At 59.0% G+C, this 14,333-nt stretch overlaps 1 protein-coding gene across 1 annotated transcript in view; it reads right to left on the bottom strand.

Annotated features, from left to right (window-relative positions):
• GALNT9 (polypeptide N-acetylgalactosaminyltransferase 9) overlaps positions 1–14,333 on the bottom strand; it is a gene marked incomplete at both ends in the record, with an annotated part of 90,848 nt that overhangs the window by 6,875 nt on the left and 69,640 nt on the right. The window contains 2 exons of the mRNA XM_082667171.1: positions 124–261; positions 2,359–2,544. Of these exons, the coding sequence (XP_082523297.1) occupies positions 124–261; positions 2,359–2,544 (324 nt within the window). The remainder of the gene's footprint in view (positions 1–123; positions 262–2,358; positions 2,545–14,333) is intronic.

Below are 14,333 nucleotides of genomic sequence, written 5' to 3'. Positions count from 1 at the left end.
TGTGAGTGTGCCCGTGCGCTCTGCTGGCTGCTGTCCGTGCGCGTGCGCCCGGGGACAGGCCAGGATGCCGGGAGGCGGGGCGCGGCGCGGGTGCAGGGCGCAGCCATGCCGCGGAGGCGGTACCTCTCCGTACGTGAGCGTGTCGTTGTAGGTCCTCATCTCCGGGTACACGTTGTCCAGGTACCACTTGAAGCTGCGGCACTTCAGCCTCCGGCGCAGGGCCAGCCGCTCGGACACGTCCCCAAAGTCCACGCCGGGGTTCTGCGAAGCCGGAAGCGAGGCGGGATGGGCGCTGCGGTGTGCAGAGCCCGCACCAGCCAGGCCTCTGCCCGGGGGGTTGGGGAGCCCCAGGCCCCCCATCACAGGAGCGTGCCCGCGCTCAGGGCTTCCCAGCCCCGAGCCTCATCTGGGGGCCTTCTGCCCTCCCAGGCTCCTGGAAGGTCCAGGGCGGCGGGGCCGATGGGAAAGGCCTGTTTGCAGCAGGACCAGCTGGAGAGCGGCCGGCCTGGACAGACAGCCACCGGCGGTGTGTGTGGGCCGGCTCGTAACACCCTGCACCCGCCGAAGGAAAGACCTGCCCGCAGCCAGCTCCCGGGAGGTGACTTCAAACACCCCGAGTATTGTTTACGGGGGCCGGGCCAGGTCGTCTGTGCTCCAGGGTGATCTACGGGGGTCGCCGTGGGGCATCAGCTTGACCTCTGCAGGGGCCAGAGGCCAAGGCCGGGCACGTGAGCCCCGGTAAATTCTGGAGGCCGAGGCTCGGGTGCGCTTCCCGGGTTGGTGATACGCTGTACATGTTGTCACACATCGCAGCTGGGAGAATTAAGCGCGATTTCTGTGACTCCCCGGGAGTCATATCCTTTCATTATAATAAACCACAGCCCCCACGTAACAGCTTTTCTGAGTTCTGAGTCCTTGTCGCCAAACACTGAACCTGAGGGTGGTCCTGGGGGCCCTGACACTCTGTGACAGGTGGGGGACGTGGGTGGGTTTGAGAAAGCCCCTCCCCAAGCCCAGGTCCCCGAGGCTCTGATACCAGCTAAGGAAGGACCGTGGGCCTGGTGTGAAGGGCAGACCCTGGGCTGGACGTGGGAGTAAATGACCTTGGGAGCCCCCCACCTACAAGGCGGCATCACCCAGACATGGGGCCGTGAATCCGACTCAGTTCAGGAGGTTGCAGTGAAGATGTTTAAAATACCAGGACGCTTCGCACGTAATGAAGATAATGTCTCTTAACTTTTTTGTTATATACACGCAGCTCTATCTGCTGACAGCTAGAAACCCATGCACACGCGTGCCTGTGTGTGTGTGCCCTAATAAAAGGTCAAGCCCCATGCACACGCGTGCCTGTGTGTGTGTGTCCTAATAAAAGGTCAAGCTCCATGCACACGCGTGCCTATGTGTGTGTGTCCTAATCCATGCACACGCGTGCCTGTGTGTGTCCTAATAAAAGGTCAAGCTCCTCCTGCGGGTGGGTGCTCCCAGGATGAGTCTACCCCAGAGACGCGAATCCTCCCGTGTCCAGGGGAGCAGAAGTGCGTGGGGCTGGGCCTGCCGCCAGTGGGGGTGAGCGGAATGGGCAGCCTGTCCTCAGCACTCCCATGCACACAGTGCACACACACGTGTACGCCCAAGCCCCTTCTCCGGGCTGCCCCGCCCCCCAGGCCCTGGTTAGGACCCTCTGGCTCACACCCAGATCCTTTTTCCCGCCGGCCACAGGCAGACCCCTCGAACAGACCCCTCCTGCCCCCGCTCCCTGCAGGGCAGGCAGATCTGGCTGCAGACATCACACGTGGGAGAAGCCGCCACCCCCACAGCAGGCGGGCCCTGAGAGCCTCGTGACAGGGTCCCGCGGGGGACCGAGTTACATTCCGGCTCTGCCTATTTTCAGCTGCGCACCCTCGTGTGCCTCAGTTTCCCAATCTGCCGCGTGGAAGTGATGGGGTCATCATTACGGTCATCGTATCACCGTGGCCTCGTGCAGAACTACGGGGAGAGGCTTCTGCGTGGCAAGGGGTATGCTATGAGTCCCAGGAGGGGCTGTGGTCACGCTGGGGCAGCTCTCAGCGCAGCAGCAACTGCGACCCCGCAGTGCCACGTCTGCGGCCGCTCGGGGGCTCACACCATGGAGGGAAGGAGCTCTCGGGGCGGGAGGGAGGCGTGCCAACCAGCGTCGCAGCTGCTGGAAACGGGCTCTGCTTGGTGAAGGTCATGACGTCCCTGAGCCTCACCCTGGCTGAGCTGTCCAGGAGGCCCCACCTCGCGTGGCCGGGCTGTGCCTCGGATGACCACTGAGGCTGTCCCCGGGGGCAGCCCCGCCCCCAGCCCTCCTCCTCACCACCCGGTCCACCAGCTTACGCTCATGGGGATGTTCCAGGCCATGTACACGTGGGACTTGAAGCTGTCCATCCACACCTCGGCCGCCCGCAGGGCGTTGCGCTTTGCGTAGTAGTCAATGTCGTTGTTGTAGGGCTTCTTGGTACGCTCGATGTGGGCCACGCGGGAGCAGGGCAGAACCTCCATGCTGCCGCCGCACTGCCACACCTGTGGGGACCCGGGTCTGGATGGTGGGCCCGCCCCTCCCAGCAGCCACCGGGGCCAAGGGCACCCTCCTCCCTCCCCGCATCCCCTGTTCTCAGATCCCCGGGACAGGCCTTCCAGAGGGCAAGGAGGCCCGGCCGCCTGGGCCGTTCCAGCGGAAGATGCCAAAGAGAAGCCGTGGCTTTGGGTTAAGCCCACCGAAGCCTGGGGGCAAGGCTGCCTCCCCTTCTGGATTTCCCACCGAATTGCATTTCTCTTGCACGTCCCACGATCTAAACAATGGAGGGGTTTTTTTCTGATATCCTGACAATTCATTATTATCCCTTTCCTATGGCCCCTGCCACCACTCAGTGTTTGCTCTGGGCCCAGAGCCTGGCCTGAGAGGGGTTACTTCCCTCCAGCAGCTGTCCTCCCCCCGCAGCTGGAAGAACCAACCTACAGTCTAATTTTAAAAGAGTAGCTTGCGGGACTTCCCTGGTGGCGCAGTGGATAAGAATCCACCTGCCAACGCAGGGGACACGAGTTCGAGCCCTGGTCTGGGAAGATCCCACATGCCGCGGAGAAACTAAGCCTGTGCACAACAACTACTAAGCCTTCACGCCACAACTACTGAGGCTGTGCTCTAGAGCCCATGAGCCACAACTACTGAGCCTGTGTTCTAGAGTCTGCGCACCACAACTACTGAGCCCGCGTGCCACAACTACTGAAGCTCGTGTGCCTAGAGCCTGTGCTCCACAACAAGAGAAGCCACCGCAATGAGAAGCCTGAGCACCGCAATGAAGAGTAGCCCCTGCTCGCTGCAACTAGAGAAGAGAGCCCCTGTGCAGCAATGAAGACCCAATGCAGCCAAAAATAAAATAAATAAATTTATATTTTAAAAAAAGAGCAGCTTGCTATGCAAACAGTGCTTCAAGCACCCCAGACACAGTCTCGGTCTAAAGAAAAAGTCTAAACAAACAGCTGTTTCTTCTGCAAATAAGGCTCCCCGAAGCCCCTAAGCGCTAGGACCCTCACTTGCGATAGAAACGTTGTCGCATCAGGAGCTCCTTTCATGCCTGCTTGCTTCTGCGCTGCCTCACCCGACACAACTCAGCCTCACTAGGCACGGGTCGTGTTCGTCTGTTCTACTCTACCCCAGCCTATGCGAGCCTACCTGTGCCATGAGGCGCCCAGATACTTGGTTCACACGGCTCTGGGTGTGTCCAGCTGAGATGAACACAGGTTGGTGGGCTGAGTAAAGCAGATTGCCCTCCTCAGTGTGGGTGGGCCCCAACCAATCAGTTGAAGGCCTGAACAGAACAGAAAGGCTGAGGGAGGGACAGTTCACTCTTTGCCTGACGGTCATCGAGCTGGGCTGCTGGTCTTCTCCTGCCTTCAGACTTGGTTTGGAACCACACCCTCAGCTCTCCTGGGCCTCCAGCTAGCCAACTGCAGGTCTTGGACTTCTGAGCCTCCGTAACTGTGTGGGCCAATTCCTTATCATCTCTGGATAACCCAGACTAATGTCCTACCCTATCTTATCCCACCCTACCCCATCCCACTGAAAAAATGCGGTGCAACCCACCAGGTCGACTTCACCATGAACAACTCAGTCTGATCAACTTGGCCCAAGCTCTCTTCGGTCAGATTCTTACCCCTAAGCCTCTTCTAATTCAGACATTTTGGAAATGCCAGGCATGTGCTTACTCGCCTCATCTCACTCAACCCACCAGGACCCAGGAAGGACGGGTACCACAGGCAATGTTCTCCTCACTGTACAGAAGAAGATACCGAGGGTCAGAGAGGTTAAGCCAGTCACACGAGCTCACGGGACCTGACCAGGCCTGACTGATCCCACAGCCTCTTAATGTCAATGCAGTGCTGGTCACACCTCCCCCACACGGCCACTGTCTTCTGGAAACTGTTGTATTTTATAGTTGAAACATAACATCAGTTCACAAACATTTGTCCATGCAGCCACACTTGAAAGTTGTCATTTCTTTTTTTTTTTTTTTTTCTTTTTTTTGCGGTACGCGGGCCTCTCACTGTTGTGGCCTCTCCCGTTGCGGAGCACAGGCTCCGGATGCGCAGGCTCAGCGGCCATGGCTCACGGGCCCAGCTGCTCCGTGGCATGTGGGATCTTCCCGGACTGGGGCACGAACCCGTGTCCCCTGCATCGGCAGGCGGACTCTCAACCACTGCGCCACCAGGGAAGCCCTCTTTTTTTTTTTTAATAATTTGTATTGCAATATAGTTGATTTACAATGTTGTGGGTTTTTTTTTTTTTTTTTTTTTGGCTGCGTCGGGTCTTTGTTGCTGCACGCAGGCTTCTCTCTAGTTGCGGCGAGAGGGGGCTACTCTTCATTGCCGTGCGTGGGCTTCTCATTGCGGTGGCTTCTCTTGTTGCAGAGCACAGGCTCTAGGCCCACAGGCCTCAGTAGTTGTGGCACGCGTGCTCATTAGTTGTGGCTCACGGGCTCTAGAGCGCAGGCTCTGTAGTTGTGGCGCACGGGCTTAGTTGCTCTGCGGTGGAAGGGGTCTTCCCAGACCAGGGATCAAACCCGTGCCCCCTGCATTAGCAGGCGGATTCTTAACCACTGCACCACCAGGGAAGTCCAAAAGTTGTCATTTCTTATCACAGAGAGGATGGGCCTTAATTCACTTCCCCATTGCCCCAGTTATTAGACATTTAGATTTTCCTCCTGTAGTTTCTTCACTATTAAAATCAAGGCTGCACTCCACATCAGAAACACTTTCTTGGGCTAAATCATCGTGGTAAGTTGGCAGGCACGAGTACTTCAAGCTGAAGTCTTGTTGACAAATACAACTGGGTGTTTCTCAGTCTTGGGCATGGATTTCACTCCGTGGGTCCCTCTGGCCTCTTGTCTAGCCTTCTTCAGCCTAAACGTTCTGCCTTACGCCCAGTTTAAGTGGTGCTGGCTTCATCAAGGCCCATTCCTCCCAGACAGCGACCGCGCGGAGTGGCCTTGATGCCTCGGGGCTCCAGCCTGAATTTGCAGAACCCACTTTGGGGCCCATGAGGAGGGGCTTGAGAAGTGGGGCTGGCTTCACGGGAGGCGTGGAAGGCGGGGCCTGCTAGAGCTCACACCAACTAGAGGCGGCGCTCGTTTCCTGGGGCTGCGTAACGAGGACCGCAGACCAGGTGTAAACAACAGACACATTCTCTCACAGCCCTTGAGGCCCCGCTCCCTCTGGGGCTCCAGGGGAGGGTCCCACCTCCCTCTCTCAGCTTCTGGTGGCCCCAGGTGCCCTTGGCTTGTGGCCCCATCCCTCCCGCCACGCAGCCTCCCCCCCATGGGTCTGTGTCTCAAGTTCCCCTCTCCTCTCTCGGGTAAGGACAGCAGCCATCAGATTTAGGGCCCACCCTAATTCCAGGAGGATCTCATCTTGAGACCCCTCACAGCTTCCAGGCAGAGGTCTCCGGGGCTGCCATTCACCCACCACAGACGCCAAGCCCCCGTCTCGGGGAAGAGCACGGCCCAGCCCTGCCTGCTCCATCGGCCCTACTCTCTGCCCCAGGAAAACAGAGGAAGACAGGAAAGTCTCACAGCAGGTAACGGGCGGCCCCTCCTGACACCACCCACGGCTGGGATAAGAAATCACCCGAGCGAGGGAGGAGAGGCTGCCCGCTCCTCGTGGCTCACTGAGCGCGTGCCCAGCACACTCTCCCCTGGCCCGGCTCAGGGCCACTCGGGACCACTGCTTGGCACCCTGCAGGCTCAGCAGGCAGCCTCCACGGCCTCCGCCCGATGGTGAGAACCGCGCACACTCTGTATCAGAGACGCGGCAAGTTTACGCCCAGGTCCCGAGCTGCAGACGCGGTCTTGCTTCCACGTGGCTTTGCTTCCACGTGGCTGGAGGTGGGGCCGCAGGGGGAGGGCTGAGGGCCCTGCCCAACTCCCACCACTTCCGCTCACACACCTCTGTCAAACCCCGGCACGGGGCCCAGCTGCCCAGGAGGCTGGGAGCGCAGGTGGTCACCTGGTGAGCCGGGAACCTTCCAGGAGGCCAAACACTGAAACAAACAGAGGAGGCTCTGCACACCCGCAGGGCAAGCGCCCGGTCCCCCTGCCCATCCTCTGTGGCCACCGTCACCGCATGTTTCCTGAGGGGCCTCCCTGCTGTCCGTGCCTGCCTAGTCTCCAGCCGGGGCCGGGGCTTCTGTCCAGCCGTCCAGGCCTCTGAACCTCCCCTCGCCCCTGCTCGTCTCAGCACCCACCCCACACCCTGCCAGGGCCCCTGTGCCGGCTGCTCCCTCTGGCGGGAACGCCCTCCCCGAGCTCTGCCTGCCTGGCCGCCTCTCCACCTTCAACTGTGCTCGCATGTCACCTCCTCCGGGATTCCCTCCTTACCACCCCATTTAAAGCGCAGCCCCTCAAGCCTCATTCCCCAGCCAGCCCTGTCTACCTCTGTGGCTTTTGTGTCTTTCTAACATGTGACACCATTTACCTGCTGATTCCATGTTGTCTGTCTGCCCCACTAAAATGTAAGCCTCGGTCAGTGGGGTTTTCCATTGCCGCATTCCCAGCTGACAAAGCTGGACCAGGAGGTAGCAGTGGGATGACGATAAACCCCAACAATGCCATGCGGGGGCGAGCAGGGGATTAACCTCGCCCTCGCTGCAGACGAAAATAAGAACTGAGGCTCAGAGACGTTAAGAAACACATCCAGGCTCACACAGCTGGTTCGTGGTGGGACAGGGATTCAGAATGCTTGCACGAAGACCCTGAAGTTTCTGCTTCACCCACAGCTGTGAAAGGCGTCACGGGACGATTCACACGATCTAAGTGTTCCTGTCACACCCACCCTGTGTCTCAACCACTAATTATCTCAATCGACCTGGTTAATTGCCACCCAAACAGAAACAGCAAACACGAGGCAGAGGACCAGGTGTCAGGCCTTCAGGCAGCGGCTTGGAGGGAGGGCGAAGGGCACGGGGGTGGGGGGGTGGGGGGGCGCACACCCCGCCCAGAGGGAGCCCCGCCCCTCAGCCAGCAGATCTCAGCTCCCGGAGCCTTGCTGCCGGTTTCTGAGGCTGGGATTCCAGAGCAGCAGCCTTTATACACGAGCCCTTCTTACAAAGCCCGGAAATAACGGTCCGTCAGCAGCAATGCCTGTGAAGGTTTTTAACCCTCCAGCCGCCCGGCAACGCGCGCCCGACAGGGGCCGACAGGAGCCGAGGGGCGGGGCCCGGACCCGGGGACGGGTCCGCGTGGGGCCTGGGGACGGCAGAGCGGGCGACGGGGCCTGAGCGCCTTCCCTCGAATCGACGCTCTTAGGACGTCCATCGTGAGTCAAGCTGCGTTTCTCGTGGTTCCTTCCCCATCTTCCTCCTGCACCACAATGGTCAACACGACATTTCTGGAGAGCCCTGCTACTAGAAAGCCAGTGCCTCCGGAGAAGGAAAATGGTCCCGGCCCCTTGGCGGGAGAGGCCACGTGTCTGTGCATCCTTTGTACGGAGACGCCTCTCTGGACTCCGAGTTCATCCCCTTGGCCGCACAGCCCAGGAGCGTGGCACGTGGCCCCTCGCTGGCCCTGCCTCTCCGTGAGCCTTCCCGTGAGGGCTGAGGGACACGGAGGGGCACTGCCGCGCTGCCAGCGCAGGAGCTCCCAGTCTGCTCTGCGGTAGCATCTCCTGGTGGAGGTTAAAATTCTCACCCCTGCTGACCACATCAGAACTGATGGTCCGATGGTCGGGTCCCTGGGGCCCGAATCTGCGCTCGGGGGAGGCCGTGCTGTCCCAGGGGCCTCCTGGGGAGGCGGAAGGAGCAAGCCCCGCGGTTCTGTTTGGATATAGCTGAACACGGAGGTCTCTGCTGCTGCAACCAGGGTTTCCAACTGGGTTCCCCAGAGAGGCGACGGGGCCCGCAGCTCAATCCTGCAGTGAGACTCGCAGGGCGGCCAGGTGGGTGGGAAAGGACACACACGTACGCGCATGCACACGCACACTCACACCTGCCGCTGGGGACAGCTCGCCCTGTGGGCGTGCAGCTGTTCTGTGGAGCAGCCCCTGCCCCGTGGGGGGACTTCAGGAGGGACATCCAGGAGCCCCCCGGGGCCTCTGCCGGAGCCCTAGGGCTCAGCACGCCGGCCACTGGGACAGAAGGCCGCTGACACATCTTGGACCCGAAATAAAGAGCTCCGGGCCCAGAGCAGAGACCCAGCAAATCTCAGGTCCGTTGGAGCTGGCGGCCCAGCAAACAACTGCAGCTGCTTCTCCAGACGCAGCCCTGGTCCCCGAGGGGGATGGAGGAGGAATGGGGGTCGGGCGTCTGCTGCCTCAGGGCTGACCCCGAAGGCCTCAGGGGTCCCAGCGGCGAAGCTGGAGAGCGGCCGGGGCTGCTGCAGCTCCTCTCCCCTCAGAGTGGCCTGGGGGCCGGTCAGCAGTGCGGAAGCTCAAGCCCAGCCCACCCTCCCTGATCACAGCTGAGAGGCGCCTCTGGGAGACCTGGCGGGAGGTGCCCCGGTGGCCGAGCTCCTGGTCACGAATCTAATCCCTCCACAGGTGGGCGCTGGCTGGTGAAACAGTGCCGGATAACAGGGGAACGGGTAAACCACCAGGCTGCGGGGACTCCCTGGCGGCCCGGGGGTTCGGGTTCAGCACGTTCACTGCCACGGCCCAGGGTTCAATCCCTGGCTGGGGAACTAGGGTCCTGTAAACCACGCAGCGTGGCCAAAACCACCCCGAAAAACAAAACAAACAAACAAAACAAAACCACGGGGCTGGTCCCTCAGCCTGGAAACGCAGGCAGTCTGAGCCTTGAGCCCCTCCCCAAACACCTGTCCATCCTTCCTGTACTTTCAGAGAACCTGGGGAGCACCGCTGGTGGCCCAGCCTGATGCACGCGGCCACTGCCAGGCTGGGTCAGGCCTGGGGACACCACCTCCTTCAGGATTATTCAGGGGAAGGATCACCCCAAAGGGCATTGGAAAAGAGGGCATTGATTCATGTGCCCAAATGCAAACGTCCATGACCTATAATGCTGGCTCATTACGAGACAGCTGGCCTGGGCTTGCACAGACTCGAGACAGGCCAGAGGGGAGCCACGCAGAGGGGAGAGGACGGCTGGCCTGTGTAGTAACTGTGTCTTTTTTTTTTTTTGGCTCCAAGAGGCCGGTGGGATCTTAGTTCCCCGACCAGGGATCAAACCTGGGCCCTCGGCAGTGAAAGCTCGGAGTCCTAACCACTGGACTGCCAGGGAATTCCCTTAACTGTCTTAAATTTCTTTATTCTGATACTTTGACGTCTGGGGACTCGCTGACCCGGAGGGATGGCCTCTCCCAGGTTCCGGATTCCAGGAGGCTGTAAGCCACTCATCTGAGCGCCCCTGTCACGTGTAACCCAGCCAGCCCGAGCCCTCCCCGGCCCCCCCCCCGTGGGCTCTCACCCCCAGGGCAGGGCCAGCTCCACGCCCCAGAGCCCCGGGAATGGCTCAGCCAGCCACTGCTGGGCCCCCCTGAGGCATCCTTCCCTGGGAAGCCCAGTAAAGGCTCTGAGCCCGGTGCACCCCACCCTCTGCCTCCTGACCTCCCCGTGGCCCGTCCTCCTGGGAGCTGGGAGTAACCCCCTCCCGTCAGTGGACGTGGTCTCCTGATCCGCTGGCCGCTCTATACCTGAATAACAATAAAACAGCTGGCCAGGGCTGGCGGCTACCTGGGGGCTGGGATAGGAGGTGACAGCAGGGCCTTCGACCCCAATTCCCTCTCAGCTTTCATCTCACAGAGCAGGGTGCGCCTGGCCACTCCACAGAGGCCTGTCCCCATTATTATTCTCCAGCTGCCCTGGAGGAAGATTCTAGCTGCTGGGCAAACTCAGAGTGTGCGGCTGGGACATCTGAGAAGCTGCTGGTTCCCATGTGCAGGCCTGGGAGAAACTTCTGCTGCTGTTGGTGGCCTTGCCAGCGTCCTCGTGACTGCTCTCTGGTCCAGCCTGTTTAAGGCCACTTGGGAGGGAATGATGCCCAGACTCTGGCTCTCAGGGGTGCACACCCCAGTCAGGCACCGTGGGCCCCGCCTGGGCCACTTAGGCATAACAAAAGTCGTCAGTTTCACAGGCAACCTGCTCGGGACCCTCAAGTCTTTCTCACATGATTTGCAGGTGACACAGGGAGGCTTTCAGTAACACAAACCATCCCTGGCACGCATCCTGAGCTGCAGCTGTATCAGCCCTCCCCGTGTGCGCAGAGATGCCTGGTGGCGTCGGAGTCACGGCTGTTCCGCGGACTCTGCTGTGCGTCCAGGCTGGAAGGGTTCTCTGAGCGTGGCCCTCGGCTCCTGGTGACGGCTGTTTCTTGGTAGCTGCCTCAGCTGCCACGTGGACAGGCTCACCCAAGCAGACATCCTCTCCCACCATCCGGGGAGCTCACGCCGCTGGGTTCCCTGAGGGCCCAGCCCAGGCCGGCACGTCCCACATCCACCCCGATGGCCCCAGCTGGCCGTTTCGTCTCTGAGCCCTAGACCTGAGGATGGAGAGACGACCCTTTGCGGTATCAGGATAGGCTGATCGCTCTAGTCAGCAACCGGCTCTCGCTGCATGCGCGCAGGAGTTCACGCCTGGCTTCCGTCTCAGGCGCTGCAGGCAGCGGGGCACAGGCCTGGCGGCTCCACACGGCCCCTGGGGACCCGGCACTTCGTGGCGGATACGTGCTCTCCCAGCGCTTGTTGGATGGAGGAGCGTGGGCGCGGGCGCCGAGGACAGCGTGGGAGAATGTCCCTGCTCAGGCCTGAGGGTGGAGCTGCCGCCCGCTCCCCGCATTGCCCCATCTGGGAGTGGGGGGCGGGGTGGGAGGCCACACCTAATGGGGCGGGCTGGTGCTGGCCTCTAGGAAAGGGAGGCTTGCGGTCACACAGGGGAGATTTGCTGCAGGGGGAGGGGGAGGGGAGGGGGAGGGGAGGGGGAGGGGAGGGGGAGGGGAGGGGGAGGGGAGGGGAGGGGGAGGGGGAGGGGAGGGGAGGGGAGGGGAGGGGGAGGGGAGGGGAGGGGGAGGGGAGGGGGAGGGGAGGGGAGGGGGAGGGGAGGGGGAGGGGAGGGGAGGGGAGGGGGAGGGGAGGGAAGCAAAATGGAGGGGGGCGATCCGCCTGCGTGGGAGACCCCGTGGAAGAGAAGGAGCACGTGCTGAGCGAAGGCTGGAGAAGCAAATGAGAGGTCCAGAACGGCCCACCTCCATTCATCCCTTCTAAGGGGCGTCCGTGCCAGAGCTGGGGAGGGGCTGGCGTTTCCGAGGCTTCTCCCATGTGGGCTCATCCGCGTGAGTCAATTCCTTGGTTCCGAACAAGCAGTGTAACAGGGGAAGCAGAGTGGGGAAGCTGGAGGTGGGGTGTGGGAGCCCAGCCTGGCATCTCCTCGCTGAGCCACCCTGCAGCCCTGAAAGGGATTTTCTATGGCAGGAGGCTCATGGCAGATGTCGGTGGGTCCCCAGGCCTGCAGCACCCAATCCTGGCTTCCCGTCGATGTGTCCCTGGCATTCACTGGGCATCTTCCTCCTGAGATCCGTGTGCCCTCACCACCTCTCTGGGAAGGGGCGCCACAGTCTGTGGGGAGTGTGTTTTCTCTTTGGACCGGTGAGCAGGGGACTCACTGGCAGGGCCTGAGAGAGCCACAGGGGCGGAAGCTGACGTCTTTGCTGAGTGCTGTTCTGAGTTTAAAGCTGGCTTTGTCCAGGCTGTGTATTATGAGGAACATCTTCTTGAGTCTCTGGGCTTGTCGTCCTTGGGCTAGCCTGCGTTTGTAAACGGTGAGGACAACTTGGGGATAACTTAGTTCTTAACTCCTAGGTTTACATGTGATGAACACACACGTTTCCTTCTGGGTGTTGGGATCCACTGAACATGATAGAAGCTGCTTTTCACCTTGAAAATACTGAGGATGGGACTTTGCCTGTCAAGCTATGGCCAACATCTACTCAGGTTGGCCTCTCTCTTCTTTACCTTTGTAATAATCCATGGATCTAAAACCGATCAAATTGTCCATCCACCACCCATTCACTCATTGATAAACCCATTCATCCACCCATCTACTCGTCCATCCATCCATCCACCACCTATCCACCAACCACCAATCTATCCATCCACTCATCTATCCATCCATCCGCCCATCCATCCATCCACCACCTATCCACCAACCACCAATCTATCCATCCACTCATCTATCCATCCAACCACCATCCATCCATCCTTCCATCCATCCATCCACCCATTCATCCGCATTAGTGCATACAATCAACATGACTCTAGGCAATGTGCAAAGCTGTATTAAGATCAGGAAATCAAATTGAGAGGCGAAGCAAGCTCAGTGTTCCTAGCCCAGGTCTCAAGGAAAAAGGTCGGGTGCACCAGTGGTCCAGGCTGAGGCTGACAGGAACCCAGGCATCCTGCCTCACACCTGGCACATACCCAAGAGGTACCAACCATCATCTTCCTTTTGGCCGTACAGAGTTTCCACCTTTAACAAAAAAACAGGGCTTTATATTCACCCTGAAGAAAACGATGTGCCTCATGTTTAGAGATTTCACATCGGAACCTAATTTTTAAAAAAGATTTACAATCTGCTCAATTGCCCCCTCCCCAGCCCAGGTCCAATTTCAGGAAATAATTCCTACAGGGCAGCCAAGGCTGATGCCTCCCTCTCGTCACACAGACTCCTCGCTCTGCGGGAATGATTCATCTCCAGGGGCAGAATTTGACTGGATTTAGCTTTGGAAAAGCAAGTCCCATCTCCCAGGGCTCAGTTGGGCTCGATTCATAAATTTTTGACAAGAACACATCTCTTCCCGGACTATCTGAGGTTATATATATATACACACACATATGCTATGAAAACTGCTGTTTCAGTGTTCTGTTCTTATGCCAGAAGCTTTCAAGCTGAGCTTTCATTCCAGATTCCTCCCACTTGTTTCACTGAATGCTTTGAACTTCTCAAAAAAAAAAGAAAAGAAAAAACCAGTTTCCTTCCTTCTAAACAAGTGGTGCGCAAAGTGTGGTCCTTGGGGAATTCCCTGGCGGTCCAGTGGTTAGGACTTGGTGCTCTCACTGCCAGGGGTCCAGGTTCAATCCCTGGTTGGGGAAGGCGGCCAAAAAAAAAAAAAAAAAAAGTGTGGTCCTTGGACCAGAAGCATCAGCACCCCCCAACACTCCTTAGAAATGTAGATTCTCAGGCTGCACTCCGGCTGCATTCCTGCTGAACCAGAAACTCTGGGAATGTTTTAATAAGGACTTTGGCGGGGGGGGGGGGGGGGTTCTGATGTTGGCTGCAATTTGAGAACAGCTGTGCTAAATGCTGAGGCTTCTCGTCCCTCTCCCCACCTTCTCATTAGTCCTTTGAGCACTTGGCGTAATCGTCTACTTCAGAAGCTGTGTCCCTTGAACACTACTTGAGGGTGGACCACGTCTTATTGAGTTTTCTGTCCTCAAACAGAAGTGAGGCTATACTTGTTAGGTCATGATTCCCATGGAACCAAGCCCACTGTAGCTGGCTGAAATGACAAAGAAGACATCTAGCTAATATCATGGATGTGAAAATCTCCCCTATCTGCCCCAAACATATAGAAATGATAGACAAAATGATTTTAAAAGTTAAAAATATATACTAGAAAACAAGATGAAATTCCGCTTAGCTCAGAGAGAGCATAAATGCGCTGATGGAAGTGTGGCGGAAGCTCTAAGGCAAATGCATGTAACCCTTACGAGGGGCGGGGCTGAACGTGTAGCCAGGATCCTGTGTGCAGCCTGGGGCTGAGACTAGGCTCCCTGTAGAGTAGAAGGCGAAACCAGCTCTGACTGATCCCTGGGGTT

Source organism: Grampus griseus (assembly GCF_964374135.1).
Source record: "Grampus griseus genome assembly, chromosome: 12".
Lineage (NCBI taxonomy): Eukaryota > Metazoa > Chordata > Mammalia > Artiodactyla > Delphinidae > Grampus > Grampus griseus.
The sequence above is the reverse complement of the archived record's forward strand: the minus strand, read 5'-3'. Positions and strand labels throughout refer to the sequence as shown.